The sequence below is a fragment of the Chanodichthys erythropterus genome, chromosome 21 (genome assembly GCF_024489055.1).
Source record: "Chanodichthys erythropterus isolate Z2021 chromosome 21, ASM2448905v1, whole genome shotgun sequence".
NCBI lineage: Eukaryota > Metazoa > Chordata > Actinopteri > Cypriniformes > Xenocyprididae > Chanodichthys > Chanodichthys erythropterus.
In genome coordinates this window covers 26,963,225-26,977,652 of record NC_090241.1, presented here as the reverse complement: position 1 = coordinate 26,977,652, position 14,428 = coordinate 26,963,225, and the positions used below count along the sequence as shown (strand labels likewise).

At 36.3% G+C, this 14,428-nt stretch overlaps 1 protein-coding gene across 9 annotated transcripts in view; it reads right to left on the bottom strand.

Annotated features, from left to right (window-relative positions):
• The window catches only part of cadpsb (Ca2+-dependent activator protein for secretion b), a 100,532-nt gene that overhangs the window by 38,155 nt on the left and 47,949 nt on the right, over positions 1–14,428 (bottom strand). For all 9 annotated transcript variants that reach the window (XM_067372815.1, XM_067372818.1, XM_067372817.1 and 6 more), the window contains exons 5-7: positions 11,597–11,830; positions 10,304–10,425; positions 1,602–1,713 (exon numbers count right to left, since the gene is read on the bottom strand). In XM_067372815.1, the coding sequence (XP_067228916.1) occupies positions 1,602–1,713; positions 10,304–10,425; positions 11,597–11,830 (468 nt within the window). The remainder of the gene's footprint in view (positions 1–1,601; positions 1,714–10,303; positions 10,426–11,596; positions 11,831–14,428) is intronic.

Here is a 14,428-nt window from a genome sequence, read left to right as displayed (position 1 = left end):
ATAATTGACCTTTCGCCGGGAGTTTGATTGACAAGCGATCTAACCAATCAGAACGCCGCATCCGCCATTTCGTCCGACAAAGCAGCCAGTAGTTAAAAGATTAACCTCGGTGGAGTTAAACTTGAAAAATGGTGTGTATTGACGTCTTTCCGCGTTTGAAACAACATTCATTCTCATGTTCATGGACTGATAGGAAGAGATGATCGGTTTTTACGAGCGGTTGAGCTGAGGATCTACAGCTATCTGTCACGACCATGGTCACGACACATTAAAGAGCAACAAAAACGTTTTCTATTCTTTGAATTTCTTTAATAACTACACGGTTTGAAAGCTGGGACTTTGTTTAATATCATAAGTAACCTGCTCTGTCTTGTCTGTCGATGTGTGGTCAGTATCCTCTTTGTTCCGCGATGTATTTTTCACTGTGTGGAGTGACAGCGCCACGGCTTGTCGGACAAAGCAACAGTAACTAAGGGGGGCGGGGCTCGGCGAAATACTAATTTGCTCAATATAGTAAATAACCAGTAGATTAGAATTTTGTAGATTATTTTGTATTTAAATTAATCTGGAAAAAAATGTGGACATTCATGGGCAAAATTATCTGTTTTGATGCCAGTGTTGTTTTGACAGTATTGTTCTTATCATGGCATAATTAGCCAAAGTTAGGGTGCGTTCACACTTGTCATGTTTGGTTTGATTAAAACGAACCCTGGTGCGATTGCTCGGTTAGTGCGGTTCATTTGAACATATCTGAACGCTGCCATCCGAACCCTGGTGCGCACCAAACAAGTGGACCGAGACCGCTGAGAAGATGGGTCTCGGTCCGCTTCCAAACGAACTCTGGTGCGGTTCGAATGATATATGAACGCAACACGGACCAAAGACATGTAAACGAACCAAAAACAGGAATACGAGACCCTAAAATGGAAAGAATCCTCACGCATGTCGGTTTTTCTTGTCATAGACGCGAGTTTGCCCATGACAGGCATCAGACACGCGTCTCCGTGCAGCAGATCATTTGTGTGTATGACGGCTGGATTCCCGACGCTGTTTTGACTACTTTACACATTTTATAAGCTCTTCACGAGTTTCCTGCTGGCCAAAATACCATTACATGCAGGCTACGCACCGCTTCACACACACAACGAGCGCATTTACCTCAGAAAACAGCATTGTTTTGGATGTTCGGTAAGTTCCGTCTCAAAATAGGCAATAGCCTACGTCATAAAATCCGACCAATCACGTTGTGAATGTATCCTTATGCCTTTAGGTTCAGTATCTTTTGGTTCGGTGATAAAATTGCCAATCTGAACGCTAATCGGACCAGGACTAAATGTTTTTTTTTCTTCTTCTTCTTCTTTGGTCCGGACCAAATGAACCAAACGAACCGAACTACAAGTGTGAACGCACCCTTAATTATCATTTGGTTAATCATTTGTTTTATTACAACAATTCAACATCTCTGGAGGGGCATGGTTAATTAAATTCATATTCTAACTCATGGATTAAAAGGAAGCTTGATTCATTCTTTGCTCCAAAAAAACCCAAACAGAACACAGATGTCCAAAGCCACCAGAAAGAAGAGAAGGATTGAGTGTTACCCGGCCCAGCTCCTTGTCCTCCAGGGCCAGAACTCCTGTGCTCTCTGTGAAGAGCTTCACTTTGACCGCTGGCAGGGGGTGTGTGGTGGTGAAGTCTCCTTGGGTTCCCCAACTGAGAACACACATACAAACACCATTCATGTCTTTGATGATAGGTTTCTATGTACTTTCTACACTCATTTTCATGCATCTCACACACAAAAAAACAGAAAAAGTACAACCACCAAAGATTAGTTCAAGGGGCTCTTGCACCGGCCAAACAACTCTCATTGAGATGTTAACGTATAGCTTTCTCCAGGTATAATAGATCTCCTTGACACTCGGCCACTCTTTATTACTTTAGCACTGTGCACAGAGATATCTCGCAACCCTTGTTTTCATTGTATTACTTTGATCAGCAAGGAAAACAATCTCTGCAGTCCTATTCGGCTACACGGCAGGGCTGATGAAATCGTTCGCTAACAAATCATTTGATAAGGTCGTAAAAATCTAATACTGAATGTCAAGTGCATGAGAGACAGACCACTGGGTAAAGTGTATCATCAGACGTTTTCTACATAACACATTCAGCCGAGGATATTCTCTGGTGATTACTCGCATGAGATTCTCCCACAATACAGACAAGTCTGACATTTGGAAAAGAAATAAATAAATGAATAACATAAAGAATATTTCGAGAGTTCACATTCACAGTCCACCATTATTTACTCTTTCTTTACCCATTCATTATCAGAGTCCAGTGGAGTGTGGCAGACCTGAGGCAAAGTTCTCTCTCTGCATTTGTTTTTTTTTTAGTCTAATCTGTGAGTTTTTGCTAAAAACTGGCTGATGTATAGATAATTTTGATTTGCAGTTATTGTTTTGTATCAGTAATCATAATCAATATAAACAATAAAAAAATCTAATTACAATATTATTTAAAGGATACAAATGTCTCTTAAATAACACAGTTAGAGTCGCACAAGCTGTTCATAAGTTTGAAATACATTGTTTTGTTCTTTCTAGGCTACTGTTTCAATACAGCTATGATTTAAAATTGTTTTTCTGTACTTTCGCTAAAAGTGCACGTAAACTAAAACCTGTTTAACTAACATGTTTTGCCTCATAAGGACAAATAGATATAGTTGATCATAAAACATTCACCACAGAATTATAAAAACGTAGATTGCTGTTTGTGTTTGATAAAACATATCCAATTATGTTCACAAGTTCACCTGCCCATTCAGTCTGAATGGTTAATGGTAAAACTTGGCTTGCTGTCCTCGAAAAAAGGCTCGGCTCGAGCTCCGAGTTAAACCCCCCTCTAACAGAACTGCATAGAGGGAGAATAAGAGAAATAGAGGAGGAGATGGGGAGGAGGAGGGATGCTGGAAGAATTGTCGCTGGAATGACGCAGTGACTGCTGCTTATATACGTCTCGTAATGATGATTGACAGGACTGAATATTTAGGCTCCTCCTGAACCTACGTTTGGAACTACATTTATTCAGACTTGTGTTCATGTCATTTTTACAAAAAATAAAAATATTTAAGAAAGAGGGGAAAAAAACACAATTCACTCATTCATTCATTCACTCACACAAATTGGCAACTCTGAAGGCTTTGATACAAATTAATACAGTTTTTTTTTTGTCTCTCCGTAACATGTCTGTCATCAACAACGATAAAATAATGACTAATCCTGCAAGACAACGCAAACAAAATAATAAATGATGATTGTATTTTAACAAGCTATTGTAAGTAGTGCTGTCAAACGAGTAAACATTTTAATCTAACTTTTTTTTTGTCAGAAACTGCATCTGAAGTGGCAATTACTGTACTGGTATATTTACACAGACTGTTTAGCTCAGAGCGGTGGCATGAATGCAGCTAGAATTGCATAAATAATGCTCTGAGATTGTTGAGTTTTTAATGGGTTTTAGAAACAACTGAATATTGAAATATGTAATGATTAAAAAAATGAAATGATGATCTAAATATGAAACTAAAACCAGCAGTAGGTGGCAGCAAGTCATTGTCTTAATGAATGAGTCATTCAGTCAGTCATTCAACTCAATTCATTCAAACATCTGATTTATTCAGGAGTGAAGCAAATGAAACTGTCCTTGCATCCAAATGTGCATTCTATCCACCCTAAATAGTACTAAAAGTTACTAATGTCACATAGTATTTAGTATGGATAGTATGCACATTGAGACACAGACTGTCTTAATGAATGTGTTACTGAATCATTCACTCACTCGATTCGTTAAAAAACACATTTATTCAGCAATGAATCACAATGAATCATCTTCTATGGCTTTGTTGGAACTATTTGTTGGTGAAATAGAGCAAAAACAGACAATATTGTGTCTAAAATGTAACAATATTAACTTCTTGTTTATTGAACTGTATAAAATCAATATCACATTTGTAATTGTGCAGATATTTGGGGAAAAAAAGCACTCTTGCTCATGTGATATTGCTTAACTATATCAGCTGTTGCCCTGAATGCAATGTAAGATGACGTACAGTTCTCAGCCGAGGAGGGGTGCGTTAAATGCATTAATCATTTTAACACATTATTTTTTTCCATAATTAATTGCACCAAATTAACATGTAAAATCGACAGCCCTAATTGTAATATACATATCTACATTCAGAATCACACCATGTCTTACTAACATCTTCTTCCAGGCTAAAGGAATGACATATATGTATGGGTTATGCTGATTGGCCAATGAAGTTGCCAACAAGAAGCTATACACCAATGAGAAGACTTTCGATACATCCCCGACCTACAGGCAAGCCTGTATGGTTGAATTGGATCATCGAAGGTCAGCAGCTGACATTGGTTAATAATGTAAGATTAAATACATACAACATATTTGTGTTATTTAATATTTAATTGTTGCAGGTTTGCATAATATTTTGAGTTTGCATTTCACAGTTTTTATTCATTTTGAGAATTACTGAATTTTTTTTGCACGCAAGATAAGTAAATGCATGCTCCCATTTTTAGTCTATAACAACAATAACCTTATTTTTTCACAGCGCACAAACTGTTCCCAATTTCTCTCAACATGGGGACATAAGAGATGTCCATCAATAATTGGGAAAACAAAGTAATTTGCATTACTTATTGGAAAACGTAACTTTAAAAGTAATGTATTTACTAGTTACTTCAAAAAAGTAATATGAATGCATTACCCCCTACACTGCACCTTAGTATCTCATTGAGGCTAAAGTTATGGTGCATCCATCTAAAACCATCTAAATCTGCTAGTGTCACTGACTTAGATCTCATATTTCATAATATTTGTTTTTTATGTACAACTGATTATTTTTTCAGAGGAATCACTGCCTCCTTTGCTTCCTTGAAGAAAACGCCCTTGTTATAATCTCTCTACGCTTTCCTCCTCTGTATGGCCACTAATCCATATGTATGTAGTGTAAAGCTGTCATAATATAATAACTCATGCATGTATGAGAGACTGTAACGGGGCTCAGCAAGAGTGAGAAAAGACTCACACCATGCTTTATACAATCAGTATTGATATTATAAATTATAAATTGACACAATCTCAGAACAATATGACGCAACAGTATAGAAACGTTCACCTAGGAAAACACGGATACACTCTCTCCTGCACACACACACACACACACACACTCAGGGTAAGGGGTAGAGTTGGCCTAGTAAAACCGGAACACGTGATGATCTGCTGCCGTGGAAACAGGCTGCACGTTTCAAAGGCAGCAGTCAAATGATACAGAAAGAAAAAGGGGGAAAGAAAAAGAGACGAAAAAGAGGACAAAAAGGGAAAGATAGTGCAAGAAAAGGAAAAAACTGCTATGTGTGTGGTGGGAAGTGTGATTTATCACATAGAGAAGTGACAAATGTAGAATGAACAAGGGAGAACACAATCGTTAATCTGCTTGATGACCACCAGGGGGAGATAATCATGTAACGTCTGGGAGGTTGAGGATGGATAGAGACCAATACCAATATTTTATTTGCAACAAACATAATTTGCATGTGAAAACATGAATTTTAGGAAAAATTTGTTGGACAAATGTTTGCAACTATATTTTTCCAAAGGCCTACAAGGGATTATATTTAATATTTTATAACACAAAGGGAAGAATTCACTAAGAATGAATTGTACACACTGATCATTTTCACATGCTGTCTGCATTGTTGTAGCATCAGATTTACAAAAAGAACTATGCAAATTACAGTAGGTAATGGAGCAATACATCCACAAATTTTATGAAATGTACTTACTGCAGTAACAGTGCAAATTTATATAACAGAGCGCGAACCTAATTTACTGTATATAGAAAAAAAAGAGACTTGTTAGCACTAAAAATTATTACAAAGACTTAACTTAAATACACTGGAGCCCTATTTCACTGAATTTAGCACCTGGTTGACCAGGATTGCAGATGCTTAGTCAATTAAACGCAAATAATAGTGAAGTCTTATGTTAATGAATGAAAAAAAGTTTAGTTTCTGGTTAAATGTATGTATGGTTTCCATGGATACAGATGGGTTAGCATTCTAACAGTGCTAACGGCGAGTGTCAGGGAGGTTGCTGACACTGCACAAGGCCATGCATGGCTGAACCGTGTGTGTATGTGTGAGATCACCTTTGGGACAGCGTAAGATATGTTGATTCATGAACAGCTGACTGAATAACATTTTCGAAGTACATCCGAATGTCAAATTTCCTTTTCTCTTTGATTCTGCCTCGTTCGCTCTCCTCGATCTCCTCCTCCTCTTAATCTCTCTCCTTCAGCATGTCTGTTTGATGTGACACATTCTTGTGTGTCCATTAGCGCTGTTATGCTTTGCCAAAATGAGCCAATTCTCTTCGTTTCCAACCGCCAGTGACAGCATGAATACATGAATATAGACGGAGTTCTATGACTCATAATCATAAGGCTTTTATAAGAGCTAAGTGCTTTACAGTTGAAAGAAGAAGAAGATAGAGAGAGCGAGCGAGCGAGCGAGAAGCAAAATTTAAGTTCCAAAAAGAGGAAAAGAATGGAACAGAATAAAAGAGGAGCAGGGAAGCTCTGATATGGGAAGAGGAATAGAGCTGGGAGATATACTGAATATTCATAATAAATATGATTTAAACAAAATTGTGAATGTTTCAATAGCGTCTTTAATCTGAATTTCAGTAGCAAAAAATGTTAGTGATTCATTTAGTGAATCAGTTCAAATGAATCAGTATTATCAATATATACAGATTCAAACTGATTCAATGACTCATTTACACTTAAAAATGACTCTACATGGCATTAAAAAAATTAAAAATAGTGTAATATAATTGTAAAACATATGTAAGTATATATCACTGTTTATTGATATGTATTGGTGCAAAATAAATAAACAAATAAATAAATTCTTCCTTGTAATCAAATAGTGCAAAGCAATATATTGAATACTGACAATATATATATATTTTTAGCCTCATTTCCCAGCTTTGTAAGGAAAGAATGGAACAGAGAAAGGGATAAAACAGGGAAAAGAAAACATCCTTGAAAATGATGCTTCATTGTAGGTTTTCCTCCCTATGAGGGCCAAGAAGGTGACCTTGTATATGAAACAGATTTTATTCCCATCAAAGACGTGCTTTACGGTGCGTATGTGTGTGTGTGTGCAAGTTCTCACTTACACACACACTTGTGAAGGTTGTCGTGTGTGTGATGACAGAATCTAAATGCTAATTCTCACGTGACGTCATTATTCTTCGGCAGTGCTGGAGGCTCGCGCTCTCTTTCCCTGCTCCCCCCTCCGCTGGGATATGCACTCCTAATCAGTTTCTCCACAGCTGATTACTTTTCTGAGGGGACATGGGGGCTGTGTCTTGTATTCTCTGATTCTTTCTCACTCTCTCTCGCTCTACCAGGCTCCCTCTCGCTCTTTAGCTTGTTATAAATTGGCATCTGATCCAATGATGGAACGTATTGCCCAAAAATAGCACCACATCATGTGCTCATCCCTTGAGTAACTGCCTCTGGCCAAATGAGAGAGTTCTAGTTGGAGGACACAGCACCTGAAACTGCACTGCTAGAAATCTGTCCCATATCATGGATTTAATGCAAGCTGAAAATGGTAAAGGCTATATTTTGTATAGCCATGACAGCTGTCTAATAAGTATCGATAAATTCAGAAGAAATCTATAGAGCGTGTAAATAAAAATGTAGCTTATTACTAAGTGATAAGCTGATGCCATCCACCTTGCTATCCCAGATATAGGCACTAGCCACTCAAAGAACCATATCTGCATTCATGTACACATAATTTAAAGGCAATTTAACACATGGCTGTAACATTATAACAAAATCACACTACTGTTTAAAAGTTTAGGGTCAGTAAGATTTTAAAAACAACAACAACAAAAAACACTTTTATTTAGTAAAGGTGCATTAAATTTACCAAAAGTGACAGTGAAGACATTTATTATGTCACAAAAGTTCTTTTGAACTTTCTCTTCATCAAAGAGACTTGAAAAATGATCATGGTTTCCACAAAAAATATTAAGCAACACAAGTGTTTTAAACATTGATAATAGTAAGAAATGTTTCTTGAGCAGCAAATCAACATATTAGAATGATTTCTGAAGAGTCATGTGACACTGAAGTCTGGAGTAATGGCTGCTGAAAATTCAGCTTTGCCATCACAGCAATAAATTACATTTTTAAGTTATGATTAGATTAGTTCACTTTCACATGAAAATTACCCCAAGCTTTACTCACCCTCAAGCCATCCTAGGTGTATATGACATTCTTCTTTCTGATGAACACAATCGGAGATAAAATAACAAATATCTTGACACATCCAAGCTTTATAATGGCAGTGAGCGATACCAACAAGTATGAGCTGAAGAAAGTGCTTCCATCCACATCTATTCATCATAAACGTGTACTCCACATGGCTCCAGGTGGGGCGGTTTAATAAACTCCTTCTGAAGCCAAGCGATGCGTTTGTGAAAAAAATAAATAAATCCATATTTAACAAGTTATGAAGTAAAATTGCTTCCGCCTTCCGTAGTCAACTTACAAAGAAAGTGTAAAACTTTTGCAGTTCAAAAAGCTTACACTACGTCCTACGCCTTCCCTATTCAACTGACGGAAAAAGCTTAACTGATGCGACTCCAGTTTACACTTTTTACGGAAAAAGCTTAAAGGGTTAGTTTACCCAAAAATGAAAATTATGTCATTAATGACTCACCCTCATGTCGTTCCAAACCCGTAAGACCTCCGTTCATCTTCAGAACAAGTTTAAGATATTTTAGATTTAGTCCAAGAGTTTTCTGTCCCTCCATTGAAAGTGTTTGTATGGTAGACTGACCATGTCCAGAAAGGTAATAAAAGCATCATCAAAGTAGTCCATTTGACATCAGTGGGTTAGTTAGAAGTTTTTGAAGCATCGAAAATACATTTTGGTCCAAAAATAACAAAAACTACAACTTTATTCAGCATTGTATTCTCTTCCCGAATCCTTTCCATTGAATTGATTCCATTGAATTGATTCCATTGAATCCTTTCATCTGTCGGCGTTGGTAATGCACTTTTACGTCGTTGTTTTTGGCGATTAGGACATCCGTGACATGCACACCTACGCACCATTTTAAAAAATATAGCAATACCAAAATACAAACAATGTAGAATAGCTTGAATACAGCGTGCGTCTCCCTCAGACTGTAAACGAAGCTCGGGCGCACCGGATAACACGTCAGCAGCGTCTTACGTCAGCAGTGTCACTGCGGAGTCGTGAACCCGGATTGACAACAGACCCGGAAGAGAAGACAATGCTGAATAAAGTCGTAGTTTTTGTTATTTTTGGACCAAAATGTATTTTCGATGCTTCATAAACTTTTAACTAACCCTCTGATGTCACAAGGACTACTTTGATGATGTTTTTATTGCCTTTCTGAACATGGACAGTATACCATACAAATACTTTCAATGGAGGGACAGAAAGCTCTCTGACTAAATCTAAAATATCTTAAACTGTGTTCCGAAGATGAACAGAGGTCTTACGGGTTTGGAACGACATGAGGGTGAGTCATTAATGACATCATTTTCATTTCTGGGTGAAATAACCCTCTAGCTAGTTTACACTTTCTTCACCATTATAAACTTTGTATACCCCTGGAGCCATGTGGAGTATCACTGCCATTACATAGCTCGAAGAAAGAATGAAAGAACGGAGAAAGTCATTTACACCTAGGATGGTTTGAGGGTAAGTAAAGCTTCGGCTAATTTTTATTTGAAACTGAACTAATCCTTTAATGCTGTCAAACGATTAATCGCAATTAATCGGATCCAAAATAAAAGTTTGTGTTTACATAATATATGTGTGTGTACTGTGTATAGGCCTACATGTAAATATTTCTTAAATATATACATGTATGTGTATGTATTTATATTATATACAGAATAAATATACACACACATATATTATGTAAACGCAAATATTATTTTGGATGTGATTAATCGTTTGACAGCACTATAATGAATTACAATAGAAACAGTTATGCTTAATTGTTACTGTATTTTTGATCAAATAAATGCAGCCTTGGTGAGCACAAGAGACTTCTTTTAAAAACATGAAAAAAATCTTGCCAGCCCCAATCTTTTGAAATGGCAGTGTAGATGTTAATTATGATCATCAAAATAGTTTGAATCGAAATATTAATGGCCTACGTTGGTTTGGATGCCTCAGCCTGGTCCGTTTGTAGCTTCTCCCCACCCTCCACCTCCATCGTGCAGTACACGATGCGGTTGGGAGCCAGCGACTTCAACCCCTGAACTTCCATAATCACCACCTACATAGAAGGAACATTTGGTTTTATTTCATATGCAGGTATGTGTTGTTATACTCACATAAGCAGTTACAAATTGGATGCTGTCATTTACCATGTCATTAGCAGCCAATCAGGATCCAGTTCAACCTTTTGACCACATTATAAACTTATTTTATTAACTTTCTTGCTCTTGACACTCATTGAATAAGCACTGTTTACGTCTGGACCGAAAATCAATCCACACACCCGGAGCACCCATAAAATTTGCCAGCTCGTAGCTCCTCAAAACAAAATAGACTCCAAAGACACAAGCCAGGCTATCAAATCCATAAAACACTGCTCTGTCAGCCTCTGTGACTACTAAAGCCATGCCATGTTATAATCAACTGCCCTGAAAATCAGCTAGCTCAAGATAGTATAATTATAGCAAAACCTCAGACTTGAGAGGGGAGATTTCTCAGAGGCATTCAATGTTCTCGGGAATCATTTATCAAAAATGCAGTATAACCTTTTTCTAATATGCTGCAGCCATTTCTGTCTGCAGTCTATCTATAATTTATGCAAAAGGAAGGGCTGGAAACTCAGTAAAGATTAAAATCTCATAGACGCATGTGTTAAACTAACGCTGCAGCTGCTAATGTTGCTAAATTTATCATTACTTCACATTTAAATTCTCTATCAAAACTAAGGGGTGTTCATTAATTCCAAATGATGAGAGGCAAACCCTTAGACTCCCAAAAGATATTTCCGATCTGTGGTAGTAAGCGCTACTTGATATTTGATGTTAAAAAGTTGCAATTTGTTTTCGACTATATAACACAGGCTACTGCCTACCATAATTAGTGTTCAAATCAGTACATTTCAATGGTTCAAAGGATAAAACAACAGCTAAACCCTAAAAAACATACTTGCCACTAGCACCAAAAATTCTTAATGCTTCCCAAACGGGCTTCTCAAACACTCCTTCTGCATCTGCCATTGTCTCAATGGTAAATTGTGTGAGAAACATCAAGAACGTCTAAGTAAGGCAAAATGTCACAAACCTTCACCAAAGAAAGTCAAAAGTATGGAAGCAAACGTATGTCCACCACTAAAAATCACTCTTTATCCCCTGGGCCCGATGAAAAGGCATACTATACTGAACCCTGACCACAAAACTAATACTCTGCCTGAAGGCTAGAACAGTTTTTACCTCAAGTGTGAAAGACAGCACAACATCAGACTTGGACAGCTGGTTTTCATCTTCTTGTCCCATATCAATGATGGAGGTGTTGTGTCCCCTCTTTAGCTTCTGCAGTTTGAACTCTCCTCCCTTTGAAACCGGCATGCTCTCCAGGTTAGCCATCAGCTGGTTGACTGAGCTTTTCAGCTCCTCGATATACATAGCCTCCATCTCCTTCGACACAAACTTGGGGAATTTGCCAGCCTGACGTTGTAAAAAATGAGCAGAAAAAAAAGTATAAAATTTGTAATAATTGTTATTAACGATTTTAAAAGATCACAGGTATTAACACTATTAAGAACTAATATTTTTAAAATATAAAAAGAGAAAAAAGTACTTTCAAGCTCAAAGCTTAGAAGAAGAGGTTATACAAATAGTTTACATGGTAATTTTCCCACCATACTGAAAAAGTATTTAAAGTTATTTTTTGTCAGTGTTTGTGTGTGTGTGTGTGTGTGGGGGGGGGGGGGGGGGGAGTCATCACAAAAAAGGAGTTAATGGTTTTAGTCTGATAAGTGTGTGTTTGTGTGTTCGTGCGTGTGTGTGTTCGAGATACTATTTATGACTATTTTATGAGAATTTTGTGTCACAGTAAAATAATAAAATATATACAGTCAAATCAAAAATTATTCAGACATTTTTGGTATAATTTTACTAGTGGGTGCAGGACATTATAGTTTATTTATGTAAGTGAGGATAGCAAAATAAAGTAAACTGTGACATATTACAGCCAAAAATTATTCATACAGTGGACTACCAGTAAAATTAATAAAAATTTGGAACTAAAAATTATTCAGACACTTTGACCTGACCATGTTTTGCTTAAGTGTTATATGACATAATTAAGATTATTTTTTTCTGACAGTTTAGCTCTGAGATCTTGTCATATTTTATTACCATTTTTTTAAACTATAGTGAATAAACTGTATTAATGAATGAAATGTTCAAGATGTCTGAATATATTTTAGTTTGGCTGTATAAAAACTTGAAAAATTAACTTTACATTAACTTAAATTTAAAACAAAAATTAGTAATGTTGCTTTGGTAATAAACTAAAGTATATAATAATAATGTTAATAATAATAATAGTAATAAAAGTATAAATACATATAATAAATATAATAATAATAATAATACATAAAATCATTATATATATATATATATATATATATATATATATATATATATATATATATATATATATATATATATATATATATATATATATAAAATGTACAGATGCTGGTCATATAATTAGAATATTGTGAAAAAGTTCATTTTTTTATTGTAAATTATTTAAAAAAATGAAACTTTCATTTATACTAGATTCCCTACATGTAAAGTAAAACATTTCAAAAGATATTTTTTAAAAAATTGTTGATCAGAGCGTACAGCTAATGAAAGTCCAAAATCAAGTATCTCAAAATATTAGAATATTTACATTTGAGTTTCATTAAATGACCATCCCTACAGTATAAATTCCGGGTATCTCTTGTTCTTTGAAACCACACTAATGGGGAAGACTGCTGACTTGGCAATGGTCCAGGAGACAATCACTGACACCCTCCACAAAGAGAGTTAGTTACAGATGGTCATTACTGAATGTGGTGGCTGTTTACAGAGTGATGTATCAAAACATATTAAATGCAAAGTTGACTAGAAGGAAGAAATTGTGTAGGCAAAGGTGCACAAGCAACAGGGATGACCACAAGCTTGAGAATACTGTCAAGTAAAGCCGATTCAAACACTTGGGAGAGCTTCACAATGAGTCAAATGAAGCCGGAGTCAGTGCATCAAGAGTCACCACACTCAGACATCTTCAGGAAAAGGACTACTAAGCCACTTCTGAAAGAGAAACAACATCAGAAGCATCTTACCTGGGCTAAGGAGAAAAAGAACTGGACAGTGAACAGTGGTCGAAAGTCCTCTTTTCAGATAAAAGTAAATTTTGCATTTCATGTTGAAATCATGGTCCCAGAGTCTGAAGGAAGACTGGAGAGGCACAGAATCCAAGCTGCTTGAAGTCAGTAATGATTTGGGGGGGCCGTGACGTCTGCTGGTGTTGGTCATTTGTGTTTTATCAAGTGCAAAGTCAATGCAGCCATCTTCCAGGAGATTTTGGAGCACTTTATGCTACCATCTGCTGACAAGCTTTATGGAGATGCTGATTTACTTTACCAGCAGGACTTTAGCACCTGCCCACAGTGCAAAAACCACTTCCAAGTGGTTTGCTGACCATGATATTACTGTGTTTTATTGGCCAGCCAACATGCCTGACCCCTGAATCTATGAGATATTTTCAAGAGAAAGATGAGAAACAGTCGATCCAACAATATACAGATGATCTGAAGGCTCAATAGTGCCTCAGCAGTGCCACAGGCTGATCACTTCCATGCCACACTTCACTGATGCTGTAATTTGTGCTAGGAGCAAGTCATTTGCTGTAATATGTGCTGCCGACCAAGTATTGAGTGTACAAATGAACATACTTTAAAGAACTTGAACTTTTCTGTTTTGAAAATCCATTTTTTGATTGATCTTAGGAAATATTCTAATATTTTGAGATACTGGATTTTAGACTTTCATTAGCTGTACGCTCATCATCAAAATTAAAAAAATTTTTTTTTTAAATATTTTACTTTACATGTAGGGAATCTAGAATATATGAAAGTTTCATTTTTAAAAATAATTACTTTTTCACGATATTCTAATTATATGACCAGCACCTGTATATGACAAAATTACTAAAACTTTAAAAAAGAAAACAAAAGATATAAAAATACTAGCTAATTAAAAATATTA